General features: G+C 42.2%; 3 protein-coding genes across 5 annotated transcripts in view; 1 reads left to right on the plus strand and 2 right to left on the minus strand.

Moving 5' to 3' along the window:
- Positions 1-4253, plus strand: part of dock5 (dedicator of cytokinesis 5) — a 45889-nt gene extending 41636 nt beyond the window's left edge. Inside the window, exons 47-52 of one of the 2 annotated variants that reach the window (XM_004912550.4) lie at positions 82-219; positions 384-523; positions 854-989; positions 1120-1276; positions 1394-1506; positions 1597-4253. In XM_004912550.4, coding sequence (XP_004912607.1) covers positions 82-219; positions 384-523; positions 854-989; positions 1120-1276; positions 1394-1506; positions 1597-1692 — 780 coding nt within the window. In that variant the 3' untranslated portion in view covers positions 1693-4253. The remainder of the gene's footprint in view (positions 1-81; positions 220-383; positions 524-853; positions 990-1119; positions 1277-1393; positions 1507-1596) is intronic. The other variant, XM_002932583.5, reaches the window with a different exon arrangement.
- Positions 4254-4983: 730 nt separating this feature from the next.
- Positions 4984-8576, minus strand: gnrh1 (gonadotropin releasing hormone 1). 2 transcript variants are annotated; one of them, XM_031897597.1, is made up of 4 exons: positions 8413-8576; positions 7106-7247; positions 6629-6718; positions 4989-5082 (listed from the first exon to the last, which is right to left on the minus strand). In XM_031897597.1, exons 2-4 carry the CDS (start codon positions 7244-7246, stop codon positions 5044-5046), a joined length of 270 nt encoding a protein of 89 aa, XP_031753457.1. In that variant the 5' UTR covers position 7247; positions 8413-8576; the 3' UTR covers positions 4989-5043. The 2 variants fall into 2 exon arrangements, with proteins under 2 accessions (NP_001107165.1, XP_031753457.1); NM_001113693.1 differs by lacking the exon at positions 8413-8576 and having other exon boundaries at positions 4984-5082.
- Positions 8577-9964: 1388 nt separating this feature from the next.
- kctd9 (potassium channel tetramerization domain containing 9) lies at positions 9965-18653 on the minus strand. The gene is given in 12 exon segments (NM_001127016.1): positions 9965-11169; positions 11931-12064; positions 12175-12280; positions 12656-12805; positions 13246-13341; positions 14110-14177; positions 14255-14383; positions 15729-15787; positions 16249-16345; positions 16526-16569; positions 17066-17187; positions 18586-18653. Coding segments are annotated over 12 exon segments (1170 nt in total). The 5' UTR covers positions 18634-18653; the 3' UTR covers positions 9965-11052.
- Positions 18654-19462: the final 809 nt, after the last annotated feature.

The following is a 19462-nucleotide window of genomic DNA, read 5'->3' on the forward strand; positions in this document are numbered from 1 at the left end:
AAATGCCCCCCATTGCATTGCTCTTACTTTCCTCCATATGTGTTTTGGACTGTATTCCACATCTAACTGTCCATTCTGCAGATGCCTCTTTTGGCTCAAGGGATCCGCATCCATGGGGAGAAACTGACAGATAATCTACGTCCCCTTCATGAACGGCTGGTATCCTGCTTTAAGGATCTGAGAAGCAAAGTGGAGAAGCTCTATGGAACAATCACTTTGGTGGGTGGAAACCAGGAGACTGGCATGGGGGTGTATGGGAGCATATGATATCCTTGCTCATGCTTCTTCACTAAATAATTTAGTTTTTCTATTTTTTTTTCTCTTCTTTCACTCTTGCCCTGTGCTTCCTACCTTTCCCTTCCCTCTTCCTTATGCCACTACAGCCTGCCAGTTTAACAGACAGGAAGTTGAGCCGAGCTGGTTCTGTGGTGGTTCCATACATCACGTCTGCAACATTAAGAAGATTGTCCTCTGTCTCCACTTCCTCCTCAGGAAGCAGCAGCTCCAGACCTGGATCCGAAGGGTATGCCTGCCCATTATCCAAATCTAACTGTACCTCTCTTCTACTTCTACTAATAGTAGTATCTGGCCCTTTAAGATTTTTGCTTTCAAGCAGCCGTCGGCAGGAGGGGTGGCAAGTTAGACATTCCTGGCTCAATTACTAAATATATCTAGATTTGTACAGTTATGTATGTTTAGATTTACTATCTAAAGTGATCGTGTTCTTGGGTACAACCCTGCACAGAGTATAAGAAATTCACTAAAGTTTGTTTGTTCTGATTGGTAGGACTAATAAAAATAAAAAAACAACTCTAGGTATGCAAATTCTTTCACAGTTGTGCTTTTCCTATAGGTCGATCCCAGAACCCGTTCCACACAGACGCGCCTCCCTCATTTCTCGGCATGAAGACATCAGCGATAGAGATGAGGTTGATAGTCGGGCGATGAAGTTTAAGCATTCACGAGAAGTAAGCTGGGTACATAACGGGGTACGTAATGCTATGGCTGACTTTGGGATAGGAGGTGTGGCTTTAGAGACGATGAAGGAAAGGCTTGAGGACGAGTGTAGGGAAGAGTTTAGTTTGCTGTGATAAAGACCTTGGGTTATGGGTTTTTCAGGGTTCTGTTACCTCCCTGAGCCTGGTCAACAAGTGTCAGCGGCCAAAGAGTCTCCAGTTAACAGATGGGCGATTGACTCTCCACAGTGCTTCTCCAGTGCAAGGAGGGACACCCCTCAGCCCTTTGCCTATAACCCCCAGAACTCCGAGAACGCACAGTAAGTGCAAAATCTTCCTTCTCTTCTGAATCCTCTTTTGTTGTCCAAGAACCTTAACAGCTACATTTCCACATCTCCCCAAGAACATCATATTGCAATGTGTGCTCCATCCAACAGGCTTCCCTTCTCTCTCTTCTCATGCTGAAACAACGGCACAGATACTGGGGTCCCCTCCTCCGCCTCCCCCCAAATGCAGATCAAATGAGGGCAGCCAGCGCCTTTCAGTGGAGGTGAGTGAGCCATAGTCCTGAGACGACACCATCCTCCTCTATCTGTAATGTTGTCTCTTAACACACACAATGACATATTTTATTTAACAGATTGCACCCCCCTTACCAAAACGTGAGGAAATGAAACCTCCGACCCCTCCTCCGAAGGTGAGAAAATCCAGTGTAATCCATGATCCTGGAGTCTGACAGCCCTTGTGGCCAGTGATGGAGAAACCCTCTGAGAAGACTTATTTGGTTATATGGTCCACCGGCCTGCTTTTTGCAAGTCATTCTGATGGGCAACCCATCCAAGGGAATATCCAGGCATAAGCTCTGGACTGGACGTGATTGTTTGCATTCCAAAGAACGTTCTGGGTCAAAGAACCAAGTCACTTCCAGTACCGGGTCTGTGGCACAAGAATGTAAGAAATACTGGCCTGTGGGGAGTGCATGTATGGAGCAGGTATTAATCCAACTACTACTACTCTGCCTCCAGTGGCTTGATTGCTTTTTCTGTCAATCCATGCAATATGGCTGCTCCAGGGTTCACTTCTTTACTGACTGTGGTTCGTGTTGTGTGCGCCCCTGAACAGTCATCTGGGTATCCATGTCGGTCTCATATTCAGCATCTCGATTGATACCAGTTCTGACCCAGAAGCGCAGAAAGATGGAAGCCATTCCTTTGCTGCTGATCACATTCCTTTTCGAATGAAAGTATTTGGTGCCTTGGTTTCTGCTTTGTGCAAAGATAGTCCCCCTCTCACCTGGTTATGGAGACGGGGCAGAGGGAGGACCTGTTTTATTTTGGTTTTGATTGAGATTTGTGCGTTCTAGATATCTGTAAATAGAGTGGTTCCCAATACTGAAGGTACATGAAGAATTGTATATTACTTTGTATTATTTATTCACTAATTGTAACATTGCTCCATGGTACTGCCCTGAGCAGATATCCGCAAAGCCCCATTTGATACACCCCTATCTATCTGTCTGTCTATCTATCTATCTACATAGATATATATGTAGATAAATATATATACTCTCACAACACACTCCATTTTAGATGCTGCTATTTACAAGGCCAGCAATGTAGATAATATAAGAAGGTCCAGATTATATCCATAGATCCTTTCATAATATAACAGATACATGAAGCTAAATTTAAACTGGCCCAGTGGGGTGGCACTTTCTTATTTCTAACCATGAAATGGGCCAATTCTTGATTTGAGTTTTCATAATGCTAGCAGTTTTACACTATTAATATCCTAAATTTGTAACAGGAATGTCTCCTGCTGTCCGGTTGGCTGGCCAGAACTTCAGGAGCTTGAGTTAATGATACAGATGGCTTCTACGGATGATTTTTCGCTCAGGTCTATTGCTCATTGTGGCAGGAGAGTCGGATTTGAGCAGAGAGGCATCAAGGAGACACATGCTGCATCAGTAACTTAAGCTTCTGTGTCCTTCCTAGATGGACAGGACAGCAGGGGGCGCTCCTGTTACACGTTATATAAGCAGTGTGAAGCTGCTAATATGAAAGGGGGAGGGGTAATTTTCAATAGTGCTCAGAAAGAGCACCCTGCAATTTTACATTAAAGGATTGTTCACCTTAAATTTTTAATATAGAGAGTGCTATTTTGAAACAATTTGCAATTGGTCTTCATTTTTTATTTGCCGTTTTTGATTTATTTAGCTTTTTATTCAGCAGCTCCCCAGTTTGGAATTTCGGGAGCTATCTGGTTGCTAAGGTCCATTTTAACCTAGCAACGAGGCTGTAGTTTCAAAGAGAAGCAGCAATATGAATAGAAGAGGGCCTATGTTGAAACATAAGTAACAAAAAGTAACAATAAAATTGTAGCCTCATGGAGCAATAGGTTTTTTTTTACTGCTGGGGTCGGTGACCCCCATTTCAAAGCTGGAATTCAAAAACTATAACAAAAAATTAAGACCAATTGAAAAGTTGCTAAGAATTGGCCATACTGTAGCATACTAAAAGTTAACCAGAAGGTGAACCCCCTTTTTAAGCATGGTATAGTTCCCCTTTAATATGTCGCACAAAAGTCACAGGCAGCCGATAGCAACAAATGTATGCGGTGCCATTAATTTTGTGTTTGTGTTTGGTTTTAAAGGGACAGCGGCACATTATTTAAAATCATCCGAATTTCATCTGCCGGGGGGGGGTTTGCTATGGGTTACAAGACCTTGGAGCCTTTCATTATATCCATGGTTTCTTCTAGCATGTAGTAATGTGTCAGTGTGTACAAAATGTATTTATTAATCTATAAATGCCACATTTGATATCATAGTAAGTTCTGTATTGTGGTACCTGTGCCTGTAAATAGCCATGTCACAGCATTAACCCAAAGGCATTCAGCCTCCCCCAGGCCAAGTCTGCCCTGCCCGCACGTGGCACACATTACAGCTTGGAGGAGTGGGGATGCAGCCACAAACATAGCAGGGCGCTTCCCCCTCAGCTGCTTTGTGCCTTTATCTTTGTTTTATTTTGGAATAGGTGCCTCTTGTTCATTTTCTGAGGATTTTATGCAATTTATTTATTGCTAGTGAGCAAAAAAGAGAAATCCTGTTATTCGCCGAGTCCTTTATCCTATGGAAGGATGGGTGTGTCTTATTTTTTTAGCATTCTCCGTGCATGGTAAATCAGGTCTAAAACTGTAAAGTTTTGTACAGAAATGACAGATATATATGATCATTTGTATGGTACTCTGCTGCCCCCTGGTGGGCTCTGGGGCAAAATAAAGCTAATACACAGTGAATGTGGTTTTGTTTGCTCATATTGTGTGCAACCGCTGTCCTAATGTGCAAGAGCACTGGCACTTATCTGCCCATAAACACCCACTAGAGACCCTCTGGCTGCAAAATGCAAGCACTTTTGCATGTCCAGTGAATGGTGGGGCAGCGGGAGATTTGTTATTGTGGGTGCTTTGCTCTGGCTAAAATATATTGGCATAGAATGTGCCGTCAACCTAAGTAAGCATTTTGTAACTAAATGAACTGCCAATTTAACATGTACTTTTGTTTAAAACATGTCTGTCATTCATGACCCCTGGGGGAACAGTGTCAAGCCGGGTCCCTAATAGCAGTGCACTTAAAGGAACAGTAGCACCAAAAAATGAAAATGTATCAAAGTAATTCAAATATAATGTACGGTTGCCCCGCGCTGGTAAAAGTTGTATGTTTGCTTCAGAAAGACTACTATAGTTTATATAAATAAGCTGGTGTGTAGCCAGGGGGGCAGCCATTCAAGCTGGAAAAAAGGAGAAAAGGCACAGGTTACATAGCAGATAACAGATAAGCTCTGTAACAGATTACAGTAGTATTCTATAGAGTTTACCTGTTATCTGCTATTTTTTTCAAGCTTGAATGACTGCCCCTGTGGCTGCACAACAGTTAATTTCCATAAACTATAGCACTTAGCAGTACTCTGCTAATATAATGAAAATACAGATCATGTATATGAGCTCCCATATAACATACACACACACAAAGTGTAGCCTTAATCTATATTTATTGGATCATCCTCCTCGTCTCATGGTGCTGCCAGTATCAGATCTTCTTTCTGTTCTCTCCATCCAGCCAGCTCATCTGTAACACACAGAGTACATTCATGCATATATAAGACTGCTTCAGGGAGAGCTCACATTGAACAAGGGGGGCTATTAATCATGGCAGGTACACCCCAATGCGAAGTATGGCCTGCCCAGTTATTAGTGCTGGTTAGAAATGGCTCCTAGGCTCTGTATGCCCACACAGTGGCCACCCTCTGCAACTCATTCATTCCCCCTTTGTGTTGCCTTGAGAGGTTATGGGCATGGACAGCGTTAAAACAAGAAGTAAATGAGGCAGTTGCAGAATGGGAAGGCATTTGTACAGGTTTTGCTTGGTCATTGGATGGCAGTCAGTCTGCCCTTAGCTGCCTAGTTGGGTGCAGTTGAATAGGTTTCCATATGGCAGGACACAGACTGAGCTGGAATGCTTGTACCCTTTGCAAGTTTTGTCTGATTATCAGTCAGATATTGGTCTAATATACAGGGTTATAAGCAACCAACTCTGGCTAAGGGCTCAACTGGCAGCTTATATTGGGCCATGTATGGGCAGTGCTGCTGGGTCACACATTTGAACGGAAACATGGCCAAAGTGAAGTATAGGGGATAGCCATATTGGTTATTTAAGATAGTTGTGTTCATAGGTCCCTTTGGGAGATTTACAAACCGGTTGAAGCTTTGCTTCTAGCAGGAGGCAGCTGCATTGGGTACAGGGAGGCTGGAGGTTTAGGAACATGGTGCAATCTAGGGGAAACCTGACAAACTGCCCTGAGTTTTGTTTATTTTTAAGATGGCCAAACACAGGCAGATTTTAGCTTTGGATTCGGCTCCATCTGTCCAAGTCGGCAGTTTATCTGGTGTGTATGGGGAACTCCAAAAGGCCTACCCAGACAAAATGGGGCAGATAAAAACTGGATATCTGAGCAATGACAGCATTGGCTTGTTGATGTGGGTCTCGGCCGACAGCCTGTGTTTCTATCATTGTGATCCAATCGTTTGACCTCGTTTCATACAATATTTGGTGCGTGTCTGGTGGCTCGACAAGGCAACCGATATCGCAAAAGGCTGTGGATATTGGTCGATCGGCCCGGTTAAAAAATTTTGATTGGGCACCATTGAAGGCGCCTGAGCAAAATCTATGTTCAGGGCTGAATCGGCAGAAGGAGGTAGAATTTCTATTGTTTCTACCTCCATATCTGAGCGATTCAGCCCTGACTCTCAGTGGAGGGTGGAACGATCTTTCGTACGATGTGTATGGCCTTAAGGGCTGACTGGTCACTTGTAGCCCATCCCTGGTCTGTATCTTTAATAAGGTGGGGGTTTGTTAAACCTGATTTAGTGGTCTGTGATATCTTGATACAATCCAATCATAAAGGTTGAATGAAAATTAAAACCCTTGTGTTGGTGCTAGAGAAAGTAAGCCTAATAAATACATATTGGTGTAGCTGTTTCTGCCCCACACTGGCGCACTGAACAACAAAACCTAATTAATATCCAATCCCCCTAACTGCAAGTTGCCTTAGAACAGCTCTGCTTACACCACACAGGCAGTTAATGGCTGACCAAGGAAAGAGGCAATAACTCACCAGTGCTCCTCTCAGTACGTTGAGTCGGCTCTGGGGGACAGAACACTCCAAGCGCTCGAGTTCCGGAAACAAAGGAACCTCATTTGGAGTCTGAAGGAAACAGAATGCGACTTAATCCTTACCCCCCTATTCTTCCCACGCACAGCAATTCTGCAGCTTGAGAAACAAAGACCATTTCGCCGGCTCCCTAGAATCTGTGTTTACATTGTTTGCATCAGTCCCTGCGCCAGTGGAGCTTACACTCTAAGGTGCCCACACTAGGGTCAGTTTTATCAGAAGCCAGTTGACCTACCTGTTTGTTCTTGGAGTGTGGCAGGGACACACATGTATTTGGGGAGAACACGCAAACTCCATGCAGATAGTGGTCTGGTTGAAATGGAACCTAGGAGCTCAGCACGGCATGATAAGCAGCTCTGTGACTGGCTAGTATGCAATCTGCCTCCCTGCGCAAGGCAAGCTCACTATGGGTGCCATTACCTCAGGGTACATGTCCTGGAGACTTTCAGCGTCCCTCTTCCCTCCTGGCCGGAGACCATAGGACCAATGCTGGGCATGACCAACGTGGGCAGAAAATAGAAGGACAAGGAGCAGAAGAGCATAGGTGGAAATGGCCTTCATCCTGCAGAGAGAAAGGGGTCTGTGTAACTGCTCAAAAGATTTATGGCACATGATGGCACCGTACTCCTCTGAGTAACAAAGTACCCTAGTACTGATATATCCTATAAAGTAGCATTGAATTCTCTTTGTGTTTATACAGCGATTAAAGTAGATACATTGGCCAACTGAGTACATATTACACAGTTTGGGGATTTACACAGGCGGCCACATAGCGTTCATCTATTGCCCTAACTTATAGGTCCGAATGGAAGCAGAAGGAGCTGCAGCCGATCTGACCACACCTGGTCCATGAAACGAGTAGATATCTGCAGCTGACATTCACACCAGAAAGAACAGCAGCAGTATGTTTGGAATTAAAAGGGAATTCCAAGTTCCGAACCAAAATTAGTTAAAGAGCCCCACACAGAAACCCCTAATATACCTATCACTGTAATCTGTTCCTTCAAAAAGTATGAATAAATACCATTTTTATCTGCTGAAATCCAACTGCAAAACAGTTCTCTTTCCAACAACTTCCCCACAGCTTACAGACAGCATGCAGGAACTACATAACCCACAATGCATTGCACTGCGATCTTCCTTTCCTTATGGACATCCCGTGTGCAGGGAATTGTGGGAACTGTTCCAAACCATATTATTACATTTAAAATCATGGAAAGGCTGCATATTGTTTAATTGATGTATATTGCAAAGTTGCTTGAAATTATGTTTACTTTTCAATAAGCTTAAGTTGTGTTTGGGTGGAGTTTCCCTGTTGAACCTGGTGCCGATGTGGCCATGAGTCTGAAATTTTAAAATCTACAGAGTGCATTTGCATTTATGGCCACATCATTGAGACTATGCAGTAAGAGGCAAACTGGCTGTTACATTTCATTATTCCAGTGCCATATTATCTAACATAGTAACATAGTAAGTTAGGTTGAAAAAAGACATATGTCCATTACGTTCAACCATAATGCCTATAAATAACCTGCCTAACTAAAAAATCTAAATTTGCCCCTGGCTTATCGCTATGACCCGAGCTTTCAGTCTGCATGGCACCTAAGGTGTATTAGGCAGCAGTAACCCCCTATACAGGTACAGAATCTGACAGTCGGGCGGCATGAAGTTATAATGAGCAGTTTCCCCCGTGTCCCTATCAGCCCATAGAGCTGCTGTTGGATTACCTGTCTGTATGTGGCTATGGCCCGTGCTTCCTGGCTTCTGTGCCAGCCTCTCCAGCCTCCCCCTGTATTTATATATATCTGTACTAACACATTTCCCTCAGGGGGGGATTCAGGGAGAGGCTTTCCTGCTGGGTAATCCACATTAATGGGGCCAGCAGGGGGCACACTCCATTTAAAGATTTGAAAATTATTTTTGCTGAAAACAGTTTTAACTATTGCAGGCACATCTAGAAGCAGGGGGCATAATAATGCACAGCCATGACCAATATATAGCTGATAGATCCAAATACCCCCAAACCGATACTTTGCCCAAGTGAACCCTTTCATATGGCATGAATAGTAACAGCCATTAGTAATGGTACTAATGAATTATTATAGGAAGAGCAGAACATTCTGCCCATTTATTTATATAAAAATGAGTTTATAAGACAGACGAGCCCCATTAGCCAGATCTAAGGACAGGGCCCCATTGCAGGCTGCACCTCCTGTCGCTCTACAACTTGCGCCACTGAATGGCGTTCCAGGTACGGGGCAGGTAGGGGATGGGTGTTGTCCCACCCCAGTTAAATTTTGATCAACATGGGGGGCCCACAAAAACATGTAGCTTACATGTAGAGCCTATGACAAAGCAGAGTCATGTGACAGGGCAGGTAGGTGGGTAGGGATTAACTTGGGGCAAACGCCACTGACCCACAATGAATTAAAAGACTTAAGGTAAATTCCATTGCCACCCCCAATAAACTGGCTGACTTATTAGCAAATTTAATAATTGTTTATATAAACTACTACTTACTGTTTATTGGGCCCCACAGCAAGATCATCGGACCCCTAAACTTAGGGAACAATATATTGCATGAACATAACTTGTAGCTGCTTACAAGACCCCACAAGGCCCCTATACATGTGGTGGTTTGGCCCCTTGGGGAGAAGTCCAGCGCTGCAGACATTTCCAATGCATTATAAAGGGACCACTATAGTAACCCCCTTGCCCTCACAGTAAGGATGGGGCCATTCGTTTACACTGGAGAAGGTGTAGAGAGAAAACTGCCCGATTAGCAGGCAAACTGATATCATTAATGGGGCAGTTCACATTAAAGTTAACTTTTAGTATGTTATAGAAATGACCTATTCCTAGCAACTTTGCAACTGATTTTCAGTTTTTTAATTATTTGCCTTTCTCTTCTGCCTCTTTCCGGTTTCCGAATGGGGGTCACTGACCCCGGCAGCCATAAACTATTGCTTTGTGAGGCTACAATTTTATTATTATTGTTACTTTTTTTTTTTTTTTACTTATCTTTCTACTATTCATATTCCCGTCTCTTGTTTAAACCATTGCCAGAAAGCTGCTAAAATACCAAATGGAGAACTGCTGAACAAAAAGATAACTAAAAACCATAAAAAAAATGAAGACCAACTGCAAATTGTCTTAGAATACCAATTAAAAGTTAATTCAAAGGTGATCTACCCCTTTAAAACATATATGTTACTGGGGATAGTTGACCCACCATATATGCACCCAAAGTGGAAAGTGAATTTTACAAAATGAATGACATGAGAAACGCAAAAAAATATTTATTGTATATCAGGGAAAGGGATAACAGTTCAATGCACGCTACTGTTGTTTTGCATAACTGAAAATCTCTTTCAGAAGCAGCTGTGACTTTAAGGCACTAAGTGACTCCTGACCTGGCGATGGTGTGCGACTGCACGTCAACGCGACACAGAGAACAGAAATTCAGGCACTAGCAGTAGACCAGGGGCTGCTGATATGCAGAACTGCTCATACAGTATCCCCACCCTCTATAGAATGCTCAGCATTCAGGGATAGTCAGGGTTGTACAGCCCAGAGCCACTTCTTGATCCGAACGTCTGCAACAGGACCTATTTATTATGATCACAGAGATGCAGGCCAGGAGTTTCCATGGATACACTGTATCACGGATTATGTGCTAGGTTAAACAACAAAAGTGGGCTTGCATATCTATATATACCCAAAGTGCTGTCAACTGCCATCATTACTATTAGTGCTTCTTGGGCCCCAGTCCCATCTCTATTCATCAGCTAGTTAGGAAATAACTCAACCCCTCCACTGGCTGCTGAAAGATTGGACAGGACATGGATTATGTTTGCACTTATTTGGTGCAGGTAGCTCATTGATTGCATGAGTTTAGGGTTCCAACAGCCATGGGTGCTAGAATCCTTGTGAGCATATAGTCTTGTGTGCTCATATTCATATACGTCTAAATGTGCAGCCTACATTTGTGTGCATCAATCTTCTCATTATGTTCTGCTATACAGTCAAGTGGGACACGTCCCACACATCTGGGCCTAAGCATGCATGTGTGCCTGTGCGGTAGGCTAGTACACACGTGACCCTGTTTATTACAATTCAGCTGAATGCATGTGAGAGAAGTGTATAAAGCAACGGCAGGCCGATGTGCGCAGTGATGCAAGCAGGGGAGGCGCTTCTGGTGGTGCAGACAACCAGCAACAGAATAATTAAGGTGACTGTAGGATTACACGTTTCAGTCCTGGATAAGTTAAATATATGTTGCTCTCTCCGAGAGAGGATTCCCTCACACCTGCAATGCAAGAGGCAGACTCTGTAGTGCTATAGACGGGATGGTCCCGTGTCTCTGTCTATCTGACGCTCTGAGACATGTGCAAAGGGGTCAGCATCTCTTCAAAGATGGCACCTTTTACATTGGAGCCCCGGAGATTGGCTTCCTGCAGGTCACATCCCGAGAGGTCACAGTTCTGTTAAAAGACAAGAGACGTAAGTTTTCTATTTAATGGAAGAAAATAAAAATAAAACCTATCCAATGTCAGACTTAGGGGCCCACCAGAAAGCTCTAGGCTGCAGGCCCGGTCCCCAAACCTATTTTCCTTCTCTCTTTATTTGCTTTCTTTGCTCCCCTACTCTCTTTACATGCTCAAATCTATACTCTCCATTTCTCTTTCGTACTTATACAGAAATACGGGTTGGCCACAGTACAGGCATACAAGACTGTATCATTGGGTATGCAGGAGTTTTCCTGTACTCTGTTAGGCCAGTCTGACACAGAATCGCTCTATCCTCATTAGGCAAACTAACAACACTAGAGTGTGTGCGGCTGGCCCAAAACCTGTGTACAGGGCCACCAGGGTGTACAGGGGTAAGGAGGTACTTCATTTAGAGGCCCTGTTCAGGGGAGGGGTTGATATGCAAAAAAACAATTCACAAGTCATGGGAGTGGGCAGCATTTGGACTGATTGTGGGTAGGGTTTGGGCATAACTGGCAATACAGATGGGGGATTTCTTTCCATTGTTCATGTTGGCAGGGCTTCTCCTATTCCCAAAACTATTATATATCATGGCTGGTTCCCCATCAGTGACTCTTTAGCTTAAGTTACAAGGCTTTACGTTTTCGATTGAACCTAATCCAAATCCTGCAAAAAGTACTGGGATTCAGCCAAACCCCATTTTTCATTAATAAGTAAAAATGCATTTCGAACCCTGATGATATCTGCCCACTTACCTCTAGGTCTGTCCCTGCCAGGGTAGCGCCCCGTAGGTTGCAGTTTTTCAGTTTGGCATTTTTAAGAGTTGCTACACGTAGGTTAATGCCAGTCATCTGACTGCCCTCCATGTCAACGCCCTTCAGATTAGCCCCTGCCAGAAATAGAGGAAAAACCCACCATTGACTGTTAATGAGTGAAAATGCTTAGCCATATCCAGTGTGAATATGTACTAGTAAAATGGGGGCATTTTTCATTTTTTACCTTCTAAATTTGCTTTCAGTCCAGATGGATCTTCAAAGTTACATCCTTTTAGGGAAGCTCCTTCTGCATTAGAGCAGAGCATCTTCACCCCCTGGAGATTGGCCCCCTGCAGAACAGAAATGCCTACATCTCATCACTTTATCCAGGGACAGTGCTCTGCATATTATAAAGAATAATTATGGCATGGTCACATCCAAACAACCATTTCTACACAGAACCAGCAACAGCTCCCAACTGGGATAAAGCTTTGGCATCTCTGGCAACATCCACTTAACCATTCTGGTACACCCATAACCACCTAAACCTCTGAAGCAATTCAAAAGCTAATTTTAGCAGTTATTATGTATTTATGTCCTAAGAATGGATTGAAAAAGGCCTGACCCACTAAATTTACCCTCCTTAGCTTATAATAAAGCTTTTTACAAGATCAGTGTTTTTTTTCTAGGGTTTTGCACTTGCATCTATAATGTGGATTACTTACATCTAATACCGATCCAGACAGGTCAGTCCGCTCCAAGCAGGCTCCACATAGATTTGCATGGGTCAGATTACATCTACTTAGGTTGGCCATCTTAAAGTTTATATATCTTAGATCCAAGCGAGAGAGGTCAGCACCACTGAAATTGAGACCCTGCAAGGAAAGGAGCCAAGGACTTAAAAAAAAAAAAAGTTGTAATAATCCAAGAACGTTTCCTTCTAACATTATATATACGGTATATATCCTGTATCTTGCTTGGTCAACTTGCGCTACATGTGGAATACCTACTACCTGTATGTAGCGTTCCATGATTAAAGGGGAACTCCACCACATCAAATGATGCAGAAAGAGAAGAACTGTTTTGCAGCTGGTATTTATTCATACTTTTTGAAGGAACATATTACAGTGATAGGTGTATCAGGGGCTTCTGTGTTGTGTGGGGCTCTTTAACAAATGTTGGTTTGGAAGCTGAAGTCACCCTTTAAATACGTTTTTCCTCACCACCATATTTGTGTGGTACTACTAAATTCCTACCAATAACACTTACTTGAAAAACTTTGATATCCAAGCACAGGCATAGATAGTACACTTACCTGGCAGCGCAATTCTGATTTGGTGGGAGTGGCCAAGAGGAATCGAATAAACTCCTTACGAGATATGGGAGAATGATCATCTGCAGGTTGGGAATTCTAACAAAAGGAAGATGAGATCAATTAAGAGGGGTAAAACAAGGGAAAAGAAATACAACAGGGGTTGTCAGTGTAATAAACTCTAGTTCTCCATTAAGAGCTGTGTGACAGTAAATCTCGCAATGTGTCGGATTAATATGGTACTACTTGCTGGTTCCACTGGAAGAGAAACAGGAAAATATAGATTGAATACACTGGCACATCTCATTTTGGGATTTGCTTAAAGGAAAGTATCCAGGGACTCTGCAACATAACAAAGCAATTTACTCAAAGGTGTAGCCCAAAACCCAAAGCATAATGTTTATCATCTGTGCTTGCTATGGTCTTGAGATACATGGTAGCAAGAACAGAACACAATCAGATTATACAGATTATTAAATATTATTTAATTCACTCTGAATAACAGAATAAAGCAGTCACATCTGTCTATGTGTATTTTGTTCTTCCTCTAAAATAGATTTGCCAATTAGGATTGTGCTTCTTAGGCAGACATCAAGGGTGCTTAAAAGGAAGGGAAAGGCTAGAATTTTATTTGCATTACAAATACATCTCCTTCTACCACGGTGTCTGCTCTTTTGTATTTCATTTCTTGAATTTATTCACTATTCTGTTTTACTTTATCTATAAGAAAACACAATTCCTTGCTCTAGTGAGAAAACTGCTATACTGCTACGGTCACAGGTGCCTGATTGGAAAGTTCCTTCCTAATCCTGGGAGCCTTTAGTTCAGCTCAGCAGAACATGTTATAAGTTACCACTTCAGTCTCACCTTGATGGCCAGTTCCAAGTGTTCTATCAAAGAATCGATACCAAAGAACTTGGCCTCCTCCAGTACTCCTGTAAGGTAAATCTGAGTCATATAATCCTACATTAGCAGCGCACCATGCAGAGAGGAACATCTTCGGCACACTCACCCAGCAGGTTCACTCCATCATTGACTATCAGCTGCCCATGACGCAGGTAATTTAGGATCGGCTCAAAATATTCTGGACTGCGGTCAATCAGGAAAGCACCGGTATGATCCCTTTTATTTCCCCAGGCATCTGACAAAAACAGAGATCCAATTACACAAAGTGCATACATGTCATACATGGAAAAGGTACAAATGTAAGTTATGGTACATTGCTGGTTTAGCTGTATTTGATCTGCTCCTCACCCCCCCTCCCCCAGGGGCCCCCCCACAAAGGTCAGCAGGTTCCATAAGTTGCAGTTTAACACCAGCTAAAGGTTGCAAGCTGGATAACATACAACCACAAACAGGGACAGTATGCAGAAAGGTTAGGGCATTGGCCCTGAAATGCCAAGACGCTACAGCTGATAGGAACTTGAGCATACAGCTTCTTAACGTTACCAAAAACAAGAAAAGAAAACATTAGAAAGTAGATCATTCTAAACTTGGTGGGAAGTCTTTACTTACCCTTTAACTGTTATACTATTATGTTAACTCAAAGTATTAAAAAAAATTAAAATAAGACATTTAGGGTCACACTTACTAAGCAATTTTGAGATAAAGTCAATTTTCTTTTTACTTGCAGATATTTGAGATTTACAAATGGGTTTTCGCAAGTACTCGATTTTTCTGATATTGTTTCTCGAAAATTTTTCAGAAATTTTACCCGAAAATTAGAGTTTTTCTAAATTAACTCCAATGATTAGAGATTCTCAGAAAAAAAAAATTGGCAGGTTTGATGTGTCGAGTACCATTGAGTCCTATGGAAGGCTTTCAAATACTAGAAATGTTCGAGTTTAACTCGAAAATGGTTGAAAATATGAATATTCATTGTCAGCCTGTCCTTTTGCTACACACTTTCAAGGGCAAGTTAATCCCATCATTGGTTTCTATTTCATCCAGTTTAATGGAAAGTTAATCCCTTCATTGTTTTCTATTTCACCCAGTTTCAAGTGAAACTTAAACACATTATTGATTCCAAGAATGAGTGTCAATGCTTCTAAAATGGCTGCTGGAGCAATTCCTGTTTGGGAAAAATAAAGAGGATTCATGGAAACAAACGTCCGTTTAAATTTCCTGAATTCACACATTTTTCAAGTTTTCGCTTAGAAAGACTTGAATTTTTTCTCACGTTTTTTGATACTTTTGGCTCCAAAAATGTGTGAATTTCAAAACGTCAACTCAAAATTTATACCATGTCGAGTTCATATGACGTTTAAGGCCAGAAAAAAAATCAGCCCCCTAATGCAATTGCTTTGGCTTGCTGTCTGCTAACTTTTCAGATAACCTCATACTGTTTTACAATGACAAGTCTATTATATGAAATCACCAGATGAACACTAGTAAAAAAGAAGGAGGAAATTTTTGCGATTCTTCCTGCTTTAAGCACTGAAAAGCATGTGACAGAGCGAATCAGTCTGTGCTTCCTCATCATTTACCTCTGTCGCTGAACATGTGGGACAACATGCTGTCTGGTTCCTTGCTGACAAGTGTGCTCCTTTAAATGAAACAGGGGAGAGTCAGTAAGCTTAAAAGTAAGGAAAAAATGTACTTGAAGTGGCATTCACCTGCAATAATAAATTCCCCAGGAATAGAAAAAAATGTAACTGCACAACTTCCTGCTCAACACAAAACACTGCTTTACAAAGGACTTAGAAACACAGTGGCTTTTTTCCTGTAAAGGAGCACCAGCCCAGCCATAAAAGGTAGGGGCAGCTTATCTTTCCCCACTCACCTTCCAGGGTTACTCTGGCTTCGAGTGAAAAAAGGTTTATGTAGTACCCCCTGGAACAGCAACAAGTTAATCTTTTTATGGTCAAGTGAAAATAATGAATGCAAGCAAGCAGCTGTGTGTTGTGCAATTGCTTACTCCTGTAAAGATGCAACCCCTAAAGATAGTATGGCCCATGCACATAATCAACTATATCCTCACTGATTACTACTAAACTAGGAACCTACCTTGTAGTGGTAAAATATCGACCTCCCACATTCAGGGTAAGCCAGTCTGTATGACCTCCTGTTAGCTGCTCAGGGATGTCGAAACTGTTCATTGGGTCTAAAAACAGATAGAAGACAAGGTAAGACATTAAGAGAAGCAATGTGAAAACATGGTAGGTGTGACATCTCTTGTCTAATTATGCATTTGGTTGAGCAGAGGGTTACAATTCTGCTGCAAGGGATACAAGAACTTTGGTTATAAAGGAAAGTAAATGAGATATCTGGAATCTTAACTCACCTACATCAGATTCCTCCTCAGACACATACAGGATATCATCATCACTAAGGCAGAGAAAGGGCAGACAGCACATGAATAAACCAGATAAAAAGAAAGTGTTATTAATAGGTCTGTATTTGTTGTCTGTAGGTTTTGCGAGAAGCACAAAACACACAAAGCTTTGAGGAGTGGCCCAACAGCCTTGTACTGACCCAAGTTCATTCCATTGCTCATTCCTGCAACTACACCATCTGATGTATATGCATGGCAGATCTCAACTGCTCATTGTAAAGGGTGTAAGTCGCCTCATGCCCCTGCAATTCCCACTGCATTATAATATTATAGGCTAACAAGACAGAGAGGTTCAACCAAATGAAACATAACATACTGACACACAATGACATCTGGATGAGGCAAGAGAAAAACCATAGAGATTGGCTCTATGGTTTTTACTGTTTCTTGTACTAATCACTGTAGAACAGGAAAATGTTCTATAACATAATAATATGAAGATATGCACAGCAATCTGTGTGTGCGCTGTTTTCCTAACTCAGACAGTACCGGATGAGAGAAACATCGTCTATCTGTCCTCCATTTTCGTTGAACACTTGTGTTGCTTGTATTCCAAACCTGATGCTGGCCAGAGACAGCAGGTCTGAGAGAGACCCAGAGACTAGAACCACCTAGAATGGAGATAGAGAGACAGAGAGAAAGCAGTCAGCTTTATATAAAAACCTGTTGGGTGGATCTAACCGGGTTTAAATTCACCCAGCTACTGTAATATACTGCAACCATTAGTCTACTAGAACCAGACATTAATTGCTGATTGGCAAGTTATGACTGTACTGGGAACATCTGCAGCATGTTGTTATATAAGTATGAAATTCAGTGTAGCAAATCTCATTGGCTTACCATGTTCCCCTGTGTAATTCTTCCTCCATTTCCTGTTTAGGGGAACAGCCCTAAATGTCTCAAGGGTAGGGAAAGGACAGACCATACATGCTGCCACACTACTAAAATATAACTCACAGCAGCTTATGTGTTGGCCGTTGTAGTTCTGCAGCAGTGGGAGCATATAATATTGCCTATGCTGGGGGTTTCAGGTTTCTTTAAGAGGTTATAGATCATGGTCAGTCCTAGTAGCACAATTCATATTTGACAGCAAAGTCGGGGGGGGGGGGGGGTTACAGTTAGAAAAGTAGGGAGTCTGGCAGTGTTATAACTGAACTTTTTATTTTAATCTCCTCTTCCCCCATGAACCCCTGTAATGCTAATACCCACTGTGCCCAACTCTACAACTGGCCGTGTTTAACATAACTGACTTTCCTATTCTTGTATTTTCTTAAAGGAACAGTAACACCAAAAAATGAAAGTGTATAAAAGTAACTAAAATATAATGTGCTGCTGCCCTGCACTGGTAAAAGTTGTGTGTTTACTTGAGAATGTCTACTATAATTTATATAAATAAGCTGCTATGTAGCCATGGAGGCAGCCATTCAAAGGGGAAAAGGCACAGGCACATAGCAGATAACAGATAAAACACTATTGTATTCTACAGAACTTATCTGTTATCTGCTATGTAACCTTTGCCTTTTCTCCTTTTTTCCAGCTTGAATGGCTGCCCCCATGGCTACACAGCAGCTTATTATATAAATTATAGTAGTGTTACTGTAGCAAACACACCAGTTTTACCAGTGCAGGGCAACAGTGCATTATATTTTTATTACTTTAAAGCTCTTTCATTTTTTAGTGTTATTGTTCCTTTAAAGGGGCCCGCCACCCCATTACAGTTTCTTTCATTATACAAAAAAACAATTTTTTAGGTGGAGATGCCCTTTAACTTGATGGCAGGCGTGTCTCTCACCCCTTCTGTACCCAAGTTGTGCCCATCTCAGCAGAAATATACATCCTATGACTATTTAGGCACTGTCAAACTAAAAGCCACAGAGCTGTCTATCGCACAGCAGGAGAGCAGCAGCTTGCAGAGCCCTGTCACTGACTTGCCCTTTAAACCTGTTGCCTGCAGCACAGTCTCGCCGAGTCCCTCAGCCCGCAGTGCCCTCCCTTCCTTCCCCACTCACCTTGCCGTGCCGGGAGCTTCCCCTCACAAATAGGGTGACCCGCCTCATGCTCAGGTCTCCCCTGCAACTCCAGCAGCCAGCTCAGCAAACCCGGAAGAAAGCAGAGGGTTGACGTGACCGCTTACAGCATTAGCCAATCAAAATTGCCTCCAAGCGCTGGGACCAATAGCAAGCGTTCGGCTGATTCCATTATAGAGTGGAGCCACTTCACTATAGTTGAGGCTTGCCTGTCCGCCATTTTGAGTGTTGGCAAGCCATGTCCATTTAATCTAAAAAGAGTAAAGATTTAGATATAATCAGGGCAAGAACTAATGCAATCATGAATAATATTTATTTTCATGTAGTTTACAAGGTGCCCACCTCTGTTGCTGAAAGAAAAAGATTGCCTTTGTGTAAAAAAATGTTAAATGCTTACCATGTCATTGTTTGGTAAAGCTCAGCCCCTTGTTTGAAATATGCATTATGAAAAGGTACTGCTTGAAATATCAGTCCAGGGAAGCCCTCTACTACCAGATCTGGTTTAAATCGTATTATTATTATTATTTCCAAATATTTGCACCTATGGATAAGGGTTAATAAGCCTCACAAGAGATTTTATTGCAAAGCCTTTACTTGTCCAGTCTTAGTATATTATATTCCTTAAGTATATTAATAGAACGTTTATTATTAAAATGTGTCTGACATTGCTTCATGATTGGGCTGAAAAGAAAAGGGCCCATCTTAAAGGAGACATATTAGATAAATGGGAAAAAACCCTAATTTTGTAGGCAATTAGGAATAATATACGGTGCTGGTTTCACTTTGTGCTAAAAATTAATCCTATCTGTAACAATGGCCCCTTTATTAGAGCTCCCTATAGATCCTATCACTTCTCTGT

The sequence above is a fragment of the Xenopus tropicalis genome, chromosome 3 (genome assembly GCF_000004195.4).
Source record: "Xenopus tropicalis strain Nigerian chromosome 3, UCB_Xtro_10.0, whole genome shotgun sequence".
Classification (NCBI taxonomy): domain Eukaryota; kingdom Metazoa; phylum Chordata; class Amphibia; order Anura; family Pipidae; genus Xenopus; species Xenopus tropicalis.

What these genes read in the sequence shown, in the direction of transcription:
- gnrh1 (NM_001113693.1), bottom strand. Translation starts at nt 7,246, where the DNA reads ATGAAGGCCATTTCCACCTATGCTCTTCTGCTCCTTGTCCTTCTATTT. An exon ending in TCCAGGACATGTACCCTGAG is followed by an intron (nt 6,719 to 7,105) that starts GTAATGGCACCC and finishes TGTTTCCTTCAG; the next exon opens with ACTCCAAATGAGGTTCCTTT. An exon ending in ACGTACTGAGAGGAGCACTG is followed by an intron (nt 5,083 to 6,628) that starts GTGAGTTATTGC and finishes TGTGTGTTACAG; the next exon opens with ATGAGCTGGCTGGATGGAGA.